The 16890-nt window shown below is 17.9% G+C and overlaps 2 protein-coding genes across 2 annotated transcripts, besides 5 other annotated features; both read left to right on the forward strand.

Moving 5' to 3' along the window:
• Positions 1-631: part of a repeat region that runs on past the window's edge.
• A 4087-nt stretch (positions 632-4718) lies between these two features.
• Positions 4719-6522, forward strand: PGAL8A_00266200 (PIR-like protein; the record flags this gene model as incomplete). The annotated part of the gene is made up of 3 exons (XM_028671637.1): positions 4719-4780; positions 5341-6181; positions 6295-6522. The coding sequence occupies 3 exons, from the start codon at positions 4719-4721 to the stop codon at positions 6520-6522; spliced, it is 1131 nt and encodes a 376-aa protein (XP_028528270.1).
• Positions 6523-8031: 1509 nt separating this feature from the next.
• Positions 8032-8740: a repeat region.
• A 600-nt stretch (positions 8741-9340) lies between these two features.
• Positions 9341-9777: a repeat region.
• A 268-nt stretch (positions 9778-10045) lies between these two features.
• Positions 10046-10617: a repeat region.
• Positions 10618-10666: 49 nt separating this feature from the next.
• Positions 10667-11084: a repeat region.
• Positions 11085-15457: 4373 nt separating this feature from the next.
• Positions 15458-15911, forward strand: PGAL8A_00266300 (hypothetical protein; the record flags this gene model as incomplete). Its single annotated transcript, XM_028671638.1, has 2 exons — positions 15458-15613; positions 15735-15911. The coding sequence occupies 2 exons, from the start codon at positions 15458-15460 to the stop codon at positions 15909-15911; spliced, it is 333 nt and encodes a 110-aa protein (XP_028528271.1).
• Positions 15912-16890: the final 979 nt, after the last annotated feature.

The raw sequence follows: 16890 nt of genomic DNA on the forward strand, positions 1-16890 counted from the left end.
AAACCAATTAATAAAGAGCATGTAGAGGTGTCTCTACGATTTTGTTGTATTTATATGTATTTTATATGATTTGAACGAGTAACTCTTTACTATATGCTCTACTTCGTTCAACATTCTTTACTTTCAATAGGCATTTATTTACTTTAATAAAAATCCTTATTTTATTAAAAATTCAAATCCTTATTGAATATTGACTAATAATTAAATGTAACTTAATTATCTTTTTGTTGTAAGTTATATTCAGCAATTTACATATATTGTTGTTGAATTAACAAACATAAACAATTATTAAAAATGCAAATAAATTATATGAATATTAATTACGTGAAAAAATTATCTACATATGTATAAAATTTTCTCTCATAAATTCAAAATATAAATATTATGCAAATTAAACGCTTTACAAAAACATTTTTATCTTTTGTAAAAAAAATCTCTCTTCTTTTCCCCCCCCAAAAAAAAATTGAATCTTTTTATTTTTTTTTTTTATTTTTATCTTTATCTTTTTCAAAAGAAACATTTATCAAAAAAAAAATTCCAATAATTTTTTTTTTAGTTAGCACAACTATGTATTCTCCACATAGCTAGTCCTTTTATAGCCAAAAAGGTTAATGAAGCCTTTTATTAACCAATGACCAACTTGGTATTCTTATTTAACTAATCCTTTTATTTTCCAAAAAGGTTAATAAAGCCTTTTATTAACCAATAATGTAGATATCTTATTTATTAATTGTACCTACAATGACTTTGCTAAAATATTGAACAAACAGATTAATAAATAGTATGTAAAATTTCCTCTACTCATTTAATAGATTTATGTATAATCTTAATGCTATAAACCAGTAAACTGTTATATATATATAGTCTACTTCATTGAGCATTTATTTACTTTAATATGAGTCTTAATTTTTTATTAGAAATTTACAATCAAATTATCAATTTTGATGACATATATTTTATTTATAATATCATCAGTAATGTTTTGCAATTAAAATACATTCCTCTCAAATTAGAAGACATAAATAATTAAAATATAAAATGAATTATATAAATTCTACAAAACATGAAAATCTTATTATTGTTAATTTAAAATTTTCTTATATAAATTTAAAACAGAATATGTTACAAGTAACTTTTTAGTCAGAAACTCTATATTTCAATTTTTTTTTAGACAACTGCATTATTTTAAAAAAAAAGAATAAATATGTTTTTTTATGTATTTAAATTTAGCAGAAAGAAAAAGAAAAAAGATTAATTTTTTTTTTTTTTATCTAGCGCTTGCATGGCTATTTATTTTCCATATAGGTGTTACTTTTTATTCTCAAAAATGTTATTAATATATTTTATTAACCACTTGTATATCAAGAAAAATTAATTTTAGTATGTAATTATATATCTTTTATATAACTATCAATTTATAATAAAGTGAACCCATTTTTTTATATCTCATAGTTTTTATAAACTATATTAAAAAAATTATCACAATATTCTCCATAAAAAAAGAAGTAAAAAAAAATTATTTCTTTTTTTTTAAAATAAGACAAAATTAAATTCTTTTTTAAAAAATTGTTATTAATATCATATATATTTTTTAAACATACCTATACTACATTTCAGAAGGTGTGTATTTTCTAGTTAACTACTTTGTGGTTATTTTGAGCATACAAAACACTGTTGTACGTATATTCATATATATCCTTATATATGTCTTTTAATTATCATGCATTCAAAGGAAATGCTTTAAAATAATTCCCTGTCATTATGTAAATTTTCCAAAATGTCATTGAAATCTTGTATCACTAGGAAAAAATATGTATAAAAAAAAAAAAAGTTATTTTTTTTTTTATTTTTAGTTTAATTTTTTTTTTTGGAAAAATTTTGGATTATTAAAAAAATTATACATTTTTGAGAATAAAATTTTTATTATGAAAAAATAAGTCACGTAAATTTAGTCTTACTTCAATTTTTACCTTTTTTACTAATCTAAAATCAATGAAAATAAATTAATAAATAGTTATTCATAAAATTACTATTAAATATTTTTTCTTAGAAGTCAGTAATTAAGGATTATTTATATTTTTAATAAAAATGAGGTAATTTTTATTAAAGCTAATGAATTCCCCTTAATGCAATAAATATTCAACGACATAAACTATAAATATAAAAGTTTACTTATATGTGCGGTCAATATAATTTTTACACTAGTTAAATTATTGAACATTCTCTTTATTAATTTATTTAATAATTATTCTAGAGAAGTGGACGGAAAATCAAAAATTGAAATGTGAATAACGTAACATATTTGTTAATTTTTTAAAATTTTATTTCAGTAATTCTCTTCTGTTTAATATTTATTTATTTAATGAATATTATTTCTTTTTTAATTTTTTTTTCTTTTTAATTACATCAGTATTTTATTTAAATTCAATTGTATTTATACAATCCTTCTTTTTTCTCATTATTTTTTTTTAATGTTTATCAAGTTACAAAAAAAAATAAATATATATATAGAATATTCATGTAGAATTAATCAAATTGTGTTTTTGATTCATTTTTATATCGTAACTCTTATTTATATTTTAACTATTATAATTCTACAAATATTAAATAAAATAAGTTATTTATAGTATTATTTTAATGTAATATGTTAAATTATTTCTGTTAATACACCAATAACATCATTATTATATATACATATTTTATCTGTTAAATGTTCAAAATTTTATATGTTTATTAATAAAATATATTATTTTCCTTTTATGAAATAATAGCTACTAATACAAAAAACTGAGAGTTAAACATACGAATTCTTCAGTTATCAAAAAAAAAAAAAAAAAAAATTATTGCTTTTTTTTAAATATCTTTTCAATTTGTTCTAGATAGTTATATATTTTTTCTTTTTTTGAATTATGATAAAAAATTATATTTAATTAATTTAATTTTAAATTCAATGAATAATTCAATTGAAATTTCGAAAGAAAATTAAAAAGTATTTTGTTTTTATTATTATATAATTTTTATGTGGTTTTGAATACTGTTAATATCTTCAATGTAAAATTATTAGTTTATTTTAAAGGATTATTTTACCTACAATCAATATTTTTAGAAATAATTTATGTTTTTAATAAGGATAAATTTTTATTAAAGTAAATAAATAACTTCAAAAAAAAAGAAATATCTAATTATTTAAACAATATATATAAGGTATATACATTTGTAGTATGAATATAATTTTGTAATATCTAAAATTAATATATCGTGCTGCATGCTCTGTATTAACTTGTTTTCTCATTATTAAAGAGAAACTATTGGTCACTTTACTAATAAATCAACTAATAGCGGACATCAGAATAAATTTAGGTATAATTTGTTAATTGATATAATTTCTTATAATTCTTAAAATTTAATAATTTTTCATAATAGGATAAATATATCTTTTTTTTTCTTAATGATTTAAAATAAATCCCAAATTTTTGTTTTATTATTATTTTTTTTTTTTATATACTTTAATAAAAATTATAATTAATGCAGAAATTTTATATTTTAAAATTCTTTTAAATATTTATATTTTTTACTAGTATTTTTATAGAAATAAAATACATATAATTTTATTAATATACATGTTCCGGTAAACTGTACAATTACCTCAACAAGTAAGATATGCGCTATCATGTTTATTTCTTATTTCATAATTGATATATATGTATTATTCATTATTTTAAAGGCAATTATTGCTTTTCTTTTTTATTAAATTAGTAACAATATGTAATAATGGAAATACATGCATATAAATTTTTAAATATTCTATTTAATTATTAAAGTTCAATGGTTATCTCTAAGTATTTTCATTCAATGGATGAGGTAAAAGTTTCATTAAATTGTCATTTTTTATTACAAAATATATTTTTTTCATTAGATACAACCATAAATATCTTTTTATTGAATTTTTTTTAATTATATAAAATAGTATTTTTATAAATTGAATCTATTTTTATTTATCTTTTCTTTTTATTTTAATTTTTACTTTCATAAAATTTATCATTCGATTTCAAATGTATTAATACAGTAAAATGAATAAAATTTAATTTTAAATTATTTTTTTAATGATCTTTTAATTAGAATGCTGCTAATTTTTAAAATTAACATTATAACAAAATCATAATTAATTGTATATTAAATATAGTAAATACATTAAATAACATAGAAATCTCTAAAGAACTTATATTATTTGTATTTCTTTTTTCACTACTATAGTACCCATAAGATATATTAACTAATTTTATTATTGATTTAATACTATTATCTATTTTTTTTTTTTATTAACGATTTAAATAATTGTAATATTTATTATTTTTTTTTTTTTTACGACATAAAGTATATTTTTCTTTTTATAAAAAATTAGTTTCTAATTTAATTCATTATAGAACATGGTTAAAACTAAAAGTTTATATAATGGGATGTTTTGTGAATTAAACATTAGTATAACTATTTTAAATATTTTTTTTTGCTTTACATGCATAGGAATCTTGTATAATATATACTATAAATTATTTATCTAAAATATTAAAAAAAAATTATTCATTGAATAGATAAATTATTTTGTATTTTAAAATTATTTACTAACAAATTATAGATATTTATTAGTAAATTTAAATTTTTAAATATTTATAATTTTTAATTTAATTATTCAATATGAAAGATTTGATGATTTATATTTAATGCTTAATTTGTTTTTGTTAAATATTAATTTGTCATGTATAGATATTTTAAATCGAAAATAGTATAATTAAAAAATATATATTTTTATTTTTTATCTTTTTCATTGTTTCTTTTTTCTTCATATTATTTGAGAACTATTTTAACTTATATATTTGAAAAAATTGCAAGTATAATCTATAGGATTTCTATAGTTTTTAATTATATGTTACATTGAACAACGTATTAAGAACTATTCGATAATATTAGTAATTATTTTATATTCAAAAAATTTGTTTAATAATAATAGAATATATTTTTTTACAACATATCATTAGAATTACTTGAAATAATACGGTAAATTTTAATGGTATAAATAATTATAAATCAAATGATATTTTTTTGTAAATTTTACTAAATTCAGAGTTAATGGAATATTCAAAAATAATAAAAATAAAAATATATTATTTCCCAATGATGATTATCTATATTTATTTTTTAATTTGTATATTCCAATATTTTTACAGTATAAAGTAATAATCATCATAAAAAATATATTTATATCTTATATTTTTGAAAATTTGCATTATTGTATAAAAACTAATTTTTATAATTTTAATTTTTTAATGTAATTCCACTTCATAGTTTTGAAATTGGAAAAAATAACCTAAAAACAGAATTATGTCTCATACGTGGAAGAATTCTAGCAGAAGAGCAACAAATAAAAAGAAGTAGAGGAGTAAGATCAGCCAATTCAATTGAAAATATCTTTAAAATTTGGTTAGAGTCTATTGAAGGAGAATTTTTTGATGAACTAGATAAATTAACTAAAAATTTTACAGCTAAGAATGCTCAGGATTTTTTAGATTGGATGCATAAAAAAGGTGGGATTATTACAAAAACATTAAATTTATCACCAGGTCCTGATGAAAAGAGTTTTTTAAATAATACCTTGGCTTCATGGGAAAAACTTACAGAAGAAACTCTATTAAATTCCATAAAAGATTCACTTCTCCACAGAATGTTAAGTCCAGAAAATGTAACAACAAATAATAATGGTTCATCAATTACATCTGCATCATCTAACCCTACATCATCTAATTCTACTTCATCACCCACACCTACTCAATTATATGGCTTAACTACATCGTCCATATATACCTCATCAGTTGAATCAACTGTATCTCCTACAACTGCTTTGCCATCCTCAAGTGATTTATCACCTACAACTTCATCTGGTTCTCATATTAATTCTACTACCTCTTCTACAAATGATACAAGTGATTTACCTACTGTTCTTCCTACAAGTGGAATGAATAATTCTACTACTATTATGAATAATTCAACCGCATTAATCCCTCCACAACATGGTGGTGGCTTAACTAGTACAGCATGCGTAGGATTATATTGTGCACCAGCTTTTGCTGCTCTTCCTGTTTCTCTTGCTCTTCTTGGGGGAGTTTTAGTTTTTGTTCTTCTTTATAAGGTGAGACGAAGTTATTTATACAAAAACATATATATAAATTTTTTTTCTTTTGAAACCATTTGATTAAATTAAAATTACACTCATTAAAAATAATTTTTTAATTTACAATATAGTATACTCCTGTTGGCAAATTTCTTGGAAGAGATAATCCAAAAAAAAAAAAAGCAAAAAAAAGATTGAATGAAATACCTATGGAAAGAATAAATTCTCCTAAATTATTAAAAGAAGAAAAAACGGAAAACGTAAAGAGAAGTAGATTAGATAGTTTTCTTCGTGCGTTTGGTTACAACAAGAAATTTCCCTATATAGATGAAGATGTAACCTCAGATCAATTAATATAATGGCAAAATTTTTACCAAGGAGAAATTCTAATATGGATAATTAAATAACAGATAAACAATATAATATTAAATTAACATAAATAAATTTCTTTTGGGTTTAATATATGATGTTTTTCTAATAATATTATATTAATGCTAAGGAAAATATATTTTTTTTTTGCTAGCTACTTATTTTTATTTTTTGTTATATATAAAAAAGTGTAAATATGAAGAAGAGATGTATTGTTTCTTTTATGAAATAAAAATTTACTTGATTACTGATTTGTTATTTTCTATGTTTAACACTTTTATAAAGCATAGGATGACTAATTTCGTAAAAAGTACGTAAAATAATATATGTTATGCTTTTTAAAGCAATTATTTCTATAATAGTAAAAAGAGAATATATTCTGTTTAAATATTTAACTACCAAAAATTTGAAATATTTAATACATAGTACTAATATAAGATATAGCAAGCATTTTATACAAGTTAACTGGTAAATTAACTTTTCTATTTATTCTCAATTGTTCAAAGACATTGCTAGAATGTTAAGAAAATGAATTAATAAAGATAATGTAAAATATTATAAGTTACACTTTTTAATATTATTAATACTCCTGTTTTAAATTAAAAAAATAATTTTTTAGTACTTAATATTTATATATTACGTAATAAGCATTTTCATAAGCATACAAGAATAAAATAAATAGAAATAATATGACAAAATATTTTTATTCTTTCCAGTGTTTCATTTATCTTTTTGTGCAAAAAAAAATTATGAGTAATCATATACAAATAAATTATATATAAAAAAATATTTATTCTTAACTTGAAAAATCTTGCAAATTAAAATCAATTCAATTTAAATATGTCCTGATCTTCTAAAATTTTTAGAGAGTTTCGATTTATATCTATTTTTAGTCCTCTAAGTTATGAAACATTCCATCTTGTATGTGATTTATTAATTTCCTATTAACAAACTTCTATAAATTATTTAACACACAAATTAATAAAGAGCATGCAGAATAGTGTCCATTAATTTTGTCTATTATCACATATTTTTCCTATAAATAAGAAAGCATTATATAAATTAATTACATCGTATGAATAATTAAATTATTTAACCTTATAATTCTTTAAATGAAGTATGTTTATCTAATATTTTATTTATTTTTATATATCTAATTAATTTATAAGATATTTAAAAAAATTAATAAAAAGAGCACTTATTTACATTAGATATTAAATATTTAGTATAAATATAAAATTTTGAAACAAATATATAAATAATTCTAAAACAATTAATTATTTTTCATGAATTTTCTTTTTTTCATTTAGAAATAATAAAAAAAATTCTTGCTTTGAATTGGAGTAATCTTTGAAAAATATATTAATAATTTTAACGAAAAATTATTATTTTATATAAAATAATTTTTTTTCAAATAATTAAAGGATTTTATAAAGGATATTTATGTTCAAATGAAAATAAAGAGAATCTTTGACTAAATTAGTGCTTTATTAATTGCTTATTCAATGGTTTTGTCATTTATTATCTGCCTCCTCAATGATTTTGTATAGGTATTGAAGAAACAAATTAATAAAGAGTATGTAGAGTTACCTCTACTAATTTAATTAATTTAAGTATAATTTTAATGCTATAAGCCAATAAACTGATTTTATATATTACCTACTTCATTGAACATTAATTGTTTTTTTAAGAGGCATTTATTTACTTTAATAAAAATGCTCATTTTTATTAAAAATTTATATTCAAACTGAACACGATTCCTAATTAAATATATTTCTACATATTGTGTTATGAACAATATTTAGCAACTTAAGTCCGCTGCTTTTATATTAACAAACATATGTAATTGATTAAATGCATATTAAATTATGGAAACATTACAAATATGAAAATTTTATTATAGTTAATATAAAATTTTCACTTAAAAATTTAAAATAAAAATTCAATACATAAGAAAAATCTTCATTCTGTAAATTACTTTTTATATTTTTCAACAAACTTTTTTCATCCTTCTATCTCTTTTTTTTCCAAAAAGATATATATAACTCTTTTATATATTTAATTTATAAAATCAAAAAAAAAAAAATAATTATCATCTAATTTTTTTTCTTTTTTTTATAATTAACACTTGTATAGATAACTATTTATTTTTTATATAACTAGTTATTTTTATTCTCAAGAAGGTTAATAATATCTTTTATTAACCATTTTGATAGTACTAAAAAAACAAATTAATAAGGAGAATCTAGAAAAAACTCATTTCATTTTCATTAAATAAAAATACTAAGCAAAATAATCACTTTTATTAATTAATATTATATATTAATTCTATCAAGTAATTACTATTGCTGTTAGTTCACATAATATCCCATGTATATCATAATTATCTTACATTTTTAATCTTTCATAAAAAGAAAATAGTCTACATTGTCATTCTCAAATAGAAAAAAATAATAATAATAAAATCATTAACAAAAAAAAAAATTAATAATTTTAAGTTATTATTACAATAAAAAAAATAAAATATATATACATTTTTTTCAGTGTATTTACTTACAGTGCAGTTATTTTTTTTAATGTACTTTTACTGCATGTATTTTTTTTTTTTTTTTTTGTACGGGTATATGTGTGCACATTTTCACCACATTTTAACATGCAGAAATAAAAATTTTTTTATTTATTTTTTTTATTTAAATATTATTTAGAATAGGTGATACCATTATTTATAAACCAAAAGTTCTATATGTAATCTTTTTATTGTATTAGAAATTCAAAATAACAATTAATATCTTTTACTCACTAGGTATTAAATGGTTCTTGAAGATAGGCCTTAAAAAAAAATTTTATAATATTTCATCAAAAAAAAATAGTAAAAAACATACATGTTTTATATTACCCATTTATGTATATTTTGTATTTAATATATTTCCATTTGGATTCAAAGTAAGTTCATCACGATTTCAAAAAATAATGGAAAATAATTTTAAAGACTTAATTCAAGAAAAATATATAGTGGTATGTGCTGGTGATAATATCATTTTAAAGTAAAAAAAATATGATATTTTAAATTATTAAGATAAATATGTAAAATTCTCATCAATAGCTACATAGTAATAAATGTATAGAAGTGGAAATTTTTTGAAATATCAATAACATACATAGAACAAATAATAGATATCAAAATAATTAAAACTTCATTAGCTAATGTAAGAATAATCATTGAAGCTTAATAGCTTGTCTATAAATAATATTACAGACCTTACTTTTATAATATTTAGAAAAATAAACAAAAAAAAAATACTTCATTTTGTTCATACTAAGTCGCAGGGATAATATTCAATCATTGGTTAATAAAAGGCATTATTAACCTTTTTGGAAAATTAAAGGATTATTTAAATGAAGAATACGAAGTTAGTTATGCACACGCACACAAAAAAAAAAAAAATTGATGATTTTCTTTTGTTTGTACTTTTATTAAAAAAAAAGTACAAAGACTGTCAGAAAAAAAAAATATTTGATAAAAAAATGTAAAAATAATCAGGAAAAAAATTGATTAAAAAAAAAATTAATTTTTTAAAATATAAAAAAAAATAAAAAAAAAAAAAAAAAAAAAAGAGAATTTTTTTTTTTTGTGAAGTGAGGAATGAAATGAAATATTTTGGATGATGAATTTCGTAAAACAAAATTTTATACATATAACAATAAAATTTTCATGTAATTAATATTTATATAATTTATTTTGTTTTTGTTAATAATTATTTGTGTTTGTTAATTCAACAGCAATATAAAATAATTGCTGAATATAACTAATAATAAATAAAGTAGTAATTATAATTAATTAATAATTAATGTTAAATAAGTATTTAAATTTTTAATAAAAATAAGGATTTTTATTAAAGTAAATAAATGCCTATTGAAATAAAAGAATGCTGAACGAAGTAGATTATAATTAAAGATCACTCGTTCAAAGCAAATAAAAATATATACAAATACATCAAAACAATAGAAGCAACTTTACATTCTCTTTATTAATTTATGTGTTCAGTACTCTAGCAAAGTCATCGAACACCCAGTTAATAAAACAATACTCTAACAAAGACGTTGAAGATATAATAAATCAATGTAATCATCTCATGGTTTATTAATTGTCTCTTCAATGTCTTTGTTACAGTATTGAACAAGCATATTAATAAAAAGCAGGTAATGTTTTCTCTAGTAATTTAATGAATCTAAATTTAATTTTTTAATTCTATAAACCAGTAAACTGTATTTATACAGTATAATTCATTGAGCATTCGTCGTTTTTTTAAGAAGTGTTGATTTACTTTAATAAAATTTCTCATTTTTATAAAAAATGTAAATCCTATTTAATTACAGATTTTAATTAGATATGTTTCATTAATAATATTGTTAGTGATGTTTGGAAATTCAAATTCATTCCTCTCAAACTAACAAACACAAATAAATAACAGAATAAAAAATAATTATATAAAAACTACAAAATATGAAAATTTTATTATTGTTAATATAAAATTTCCTTATATATATTTAAATAAAATATATTACAAGAAACCTTTTCTTTCAACAATTATTTCTCCTATTTTTCCATACTATTAAATCAATTTTTAAAAAAAATAAATATATTTTTTTATTTATTTTAAATATATCAAAAAGAAAACAAAAAAAAATTAACAACTTTTTTTTTTATCTAGAACTTGCATGACTATTTATTTTCTATACAAATGTTACTTCTTATTATCAAAAAGGTTAATAATAACTTTTACTAACAGTATTTAGAGTATTTTTTTTTTATGAAATCTTAAAAATATAATGTTAGATATAATATATATAAAGTATTGTGTAAATTAACTGATATAATTATTAGTATATATTAATTAAAAAATGTACATAGTTTGCATAAGATTTTATTTCAATTAAAATAAACTAAGTAAAGTTTTTTCTAATGCTCTTTATTAATTTGTTTTTTCAGTACTATCAAAGTTAATAAACACGCAATTAATAAATCATAGAGTTACTGATATTGAAAACGGATCTTTTAAATAAATAAATATTTATTAATGAGGCAAAGAGATTTATATCCCATTCATAAAGATAAAATTGTTGTGTAACATAATCAATCTGATTTATTAGATATAACATTAAGAATTAACTTATGTAAATAAAAATTGTATAAAAAGAGTAAATCCTTACATACTAAAAATTAAGATATATTGTTATATTTATAAAAAAGGAAGCTACATATTTATTTATGAATAATTTTGAGTTGCATTAATATATAAAAAAGTAAAAAAAAGACTAAAAATTATAGAAAAATTTAAAAAAACATGATTCATAAAAAAAATTTCATAATTAATCCCTAAGTTGTTTGGTATAATTAATAAAAATGTGCATTAAGTTGCTTAAACCTGAACTTCGCATACAAAATGATGTTCTTTGAATTTAAAAGGAAAATGAATTAATTGTAATTTTATTTTTTTCTTTATATTATATTTATTTGTAAATGTCATTAATTTATTACAAAGAAAAAATAAAATAATAACTTATTTTTCTAATGTAACTTTTTTTTTTTTTATTTTTAAAATATCGTTATAGGACTCAGAAAAAAATACTTCCTTTTTAATATTTTTTTAATCACACAAATAAAAGAAATACAATGTATTTTTTTTTTTTAGTGTATGCATTTAAATGTGTACATTTCTCGAGTATTTTGGCATGTACAAATAAAATATTTTTACTCATCTAATTCTTTTAAATATTATTTAAAGTAGACCAATAATATTATTTATAGACCCGATATATAATTTGTTAATACTTTTCTAAGAATATAGTATTGTATTGAATACAAAAAGTAATTAAAAGCAAGTATATGGTCACTACTAATTTTTTTAATAAGAAAATACTTCTTGAAACTAATATGTAATCTTTACATAATTACATTTGTAACATTAAATAAATAGTTTGTTTTCTATAAAATTCATAAAAATTTAAATAGAAATTTATTAATTCAATATTTTTATTATTTTAACATATTAACTATCTTATTAGATACTTATTTAGATTTATAAATATTTTTCATTAAAAATACAATATGCATAAGAACCTTTTATCATATATTAAATTAAATATAACCAATGTTATTCCTATCTCGTAGAAAAAAATGCAATTCATTAGTAATTACTCATTAATTATCAAAAAATATTTTAAAAAAAAAATGTTAAGAAAAAAACATTAAATAAATACGAACAAATCTAATGTCACAAAAAAAAAAAAAAAAAAATGCCTTTTTTTTAATAATATGCATATATATACATCATTTTGACCCAAACTTGTATGGAACTTCCTTAACTATCTAGCATAAATAGATAATTTTTTGCTTTATTTTACATTACCATTTATAAGATTTAAAAAGTTTAATAATATTACATATTTACAAACATAAAACATACGAATAATGTGTTACACAAAGTACTAAGGCAAATAATAAAAATATAAAGATTATTTTTATTAATTGCTATATAAGGACTAAATATTAAATATATTTTTATATAATTAAACTTTAAAGAACTTAAACATTCATATCATTATAAAAAAATTATTTATGATAACAAAAGCAATTATGGTTACTCTACACGTTCTTTATTAATTTGTTCGTTAAAGATTCTTACATGAGTCTTGTACGGATAAATTCATAAATTTTTAAGTTAATTTTAATATACAATAAATATAAAGCTAACTTATATATATAAATATTATAGTAAAGTAATAAACTTTATTTTCTTTTATAACATCCATTTTTATATTAAAAATAGATTCATTTTTTAAAAATATTTATTTAAATTTTTAATAAGAGTCATATATAATAGTAAAAAGCATATTTTTATTATTAGTAGAATTTTCATATAAAAAAAATTTTACAATAATTTGTATTAAATAATTATTTTTTATCTTCTTCATGATATTTAAAATAAAAAGACTAAAAGTTGCAAAATTAATTTAATTATTTTACTGATTATATAAAGTATAACAATTTTTCTATGGTTTATTTTTTTAATACCAATGATATTTTATTCCTATAATACTATAATTTATACATATGAAAATGAAATAAGTTAAATATAAATATATTAAATTAACATTACAAATTTATTATTAAAATAGAAAAAGAATAGAAAAAACTAAACGTTTCTAATTAAAGGACTAATATATATATATATATATATATATATAAACAAAACTTACTCAAAAAAATGAATTTATATTATAGCATTTTTTCCGTTATAATCATAAAATAAACTAAAGAAAAATATACATAAATATTTGATTATTAAAAATATATACAGTGAAAAAACTATATGTATAGATAATTAAATTATTTGATGTATATGGTAGAAAAACCTTTTTTTAATTAAAAAAGTTACTATTTTACTTTTCTGATCATTTAGATGAAAAACAAATTATATTGTACATAATTCTCTTAGAAAAAATCAATAAAATGTTTTATAATAACTAAAAAAATCTGAATTGTCATTTTTTTATAATTATATAATCACTTTAATTTTCATGTTATCATTGTTTTTATTTTATAAAATTCAAATGTAATGTACTTTATCAAAATATTGAATTCATTAAGAATTTTGTTGCATCTTTAAATACTTAAATTGCAATTATAATTATATAATGTATGCTATGGTTTCGTACAATGTGTGTTAAAATTAATATTGTGTTTACATACAAAACTGATATTATTGATTTAAAGAAAATAGATATTCCTTCTATTATATATGAGGATTAATACATAATTTTTTTTTTTTTCATTTTTAATAAAGTTTTTTCTTGGTGTTTAATTTTTCCTTTATATATAAAGAAAATTTATATAATCATATATTAAAAGATTAATAACTTGTAAAAAGTTAAAATTTTTTTTTTTTTGATATTTTTATCTTTAATATAAAAATATAAAATAGTAATTTTATTTATATTAGGAATTATAAAATTTACAAATATATACATATATTCTTACTAAAAAAATCGCTTAAAAAAATTTTTTAATTTTCCTGAAAGAATATTTTTGTTATATTCCTTGTTGCAGCGTTTTATATTAATAGTATATGTATATATATATATATATTTTTATGTATACATATTTTATCTTACATGCAAATTTAAGAAAAAAAAAATTGCTTTTTGATTTCTAGTTATAAGTACATAAAATATATTTTTTTTTTTTTGTTATTTTTTTCTATTAAATAATGTCAAAAATAAAAATTTTTTATAATTATTATTATTTATCATAGAATGATTACAATTTTTATTTTCATATTTATATAAAAGTGGTATGTTATTTTTTTTTCTAATTATCTCAACCTTCTAACGGAAAAAATAAAATTAACTATAATACCATAAATATATTCAATTTATTTTAATAATATAAATTTTTTTTAAATATTGAATACTAATTAAAATTAAGAAAAATAAAATATGTTAATTGCAATATAAATAATATAAAATGAATAAGAAATAGTTATTTAACAAAATTATTTCCTTATTAAACATAAAATATTTTTATATGAATTTTTTTGACGAAAATTTAAAACTTTCATTTGAACAAATTTTATCTTTTACTAAAAACATATTTGAATTTAACAAATACATTTATATTTATTATAGAAGGTAGAAAAAAATATAAGCATTATAATAAAGTTTGCAAAAATTAATCATTATCACATATGCATTATTTCAATAAATAATATATTTTACTTGCAAATTTTTTTCATTATTTTTTCCTGTAACTTTTAAATTATAATAAATATTTTTAGTTAGATTAACATTCATTATTTATAGAAAAATAAAAAGTAACTTCTTAATAAAATATATTTTGTCACTTTAAAATTATAGAAATTGAAAATGGATAAGCAACTAAATAACTTATTTGGGAATTCTAATAATCCTGTAATGCCGAATTGCCAAAGTTACGAAATGGCAATGCTTATTGCAGTTATATTAGCTGCATTTACTGTTCTATTATCTTTACTTCCTATGTTTTATCAATCATCTAGTCTTGTAAGATAAAATAATGAAATTATATGTAAATTATTTTCATTTGGTAAATTTTTTATTTAAATGAAATATATCAGATAAAAAAAAAAATTTTTTTTTTATTTATTTTTAATTTGTTATATAGAATAGAGAGTTAAAAGAAATCAACACGTGGAATAAAAAACTTGATGAAAGTTTACATAGTAAAGATGGAGATGGCATAGAAACAATGGGTCCAGAATATTTAGTTAATCCAGAAGATGAATTGTTATATGGAAGAAAAAATGAAATTGAAGATTCAGATGAAGAATATGAAATATAAAATAACTATGGGAATTTTTTAAAATAAATATAATGTTTTATTTATTTTTTCATATATAAATGAATACAGAAAAAATATATCATATAACACATTTAAAGGTTCAGTTTTTTAAAAATTTCTAATTTCTTTAGTATGTTAATGGAATGATCAATGGATTTTATATATCGTTGAAAATTTAAATTAATAAAGAATTTAGAATTGTCCAAATTCACTTTTCTTTATTTTAGAAATACATTTGTAATGGATGAGCTTTATGTAATTACATTACCTAACATGAAATAAATAGCTTATTTTAAATGACGTTTATAATTTTATAAATAAAAATGATTTAATACATTTTTATTACTATTACAAGATAATTATTTTACAGAAGACATATATTTGTTTTAATAAAAAAAATTTCTTATTTTATTAATACTTTAGTCTTTATTGGAAAACCTTTGATTGCATATAAAGTAATTTTTAAAATTCAAATTTAATTATTTGTAAAAAAAATTAAACATTTTTATCAAATAATAATAATACAAAATAGATTATCAAAAAATTTTCCCATTTTTATTTTTTTAAGAATGTAAAAGAAAAAAAGAACATTTTTTTTTATATAAAAATTTATGTTATAATTTTTTATTGCTATTAAAGCATTGCTATAGGTATCCTTTGTGTGTAATTGATTCTTTATTTTATATACATATTACAAGTTATATTATTTAAAGATGTTATTAATACCTTTTGTTGAGTACGTCTTTATATTTTTCTTTAATTAGTATTCTATTAATGCTTAAAGAACTATATATTATAATTAATATTTAATTTATATGGTACTCTAAGAAAAATTAAACAAAATTATTAAATTTCTCTAACAAAAACAGTAGTAATTTAATTATATATATATATATACATGAGCCCATTATATGTATTGGTGTAATTATTATAAAAATAAAAATTTTTATTATTTTTATATAGATGTAATTTGGTATAT

Source organism: Plasmodium gallinaceum, assembly GCF_900005855.1.
Source record: "Plasmodium gallinaceum strain 8A genome assembly, contig: PGAL8A_v1_78, whole genome shotgun sequence".
In the NCBI taxonomy this organism is placed as follows: Eukaryota; Apicomplexa; class Aconoidasida; order Haemosporida; family Plasmodiidae; genus Plasmodium; species Plasmodium gallinaceum.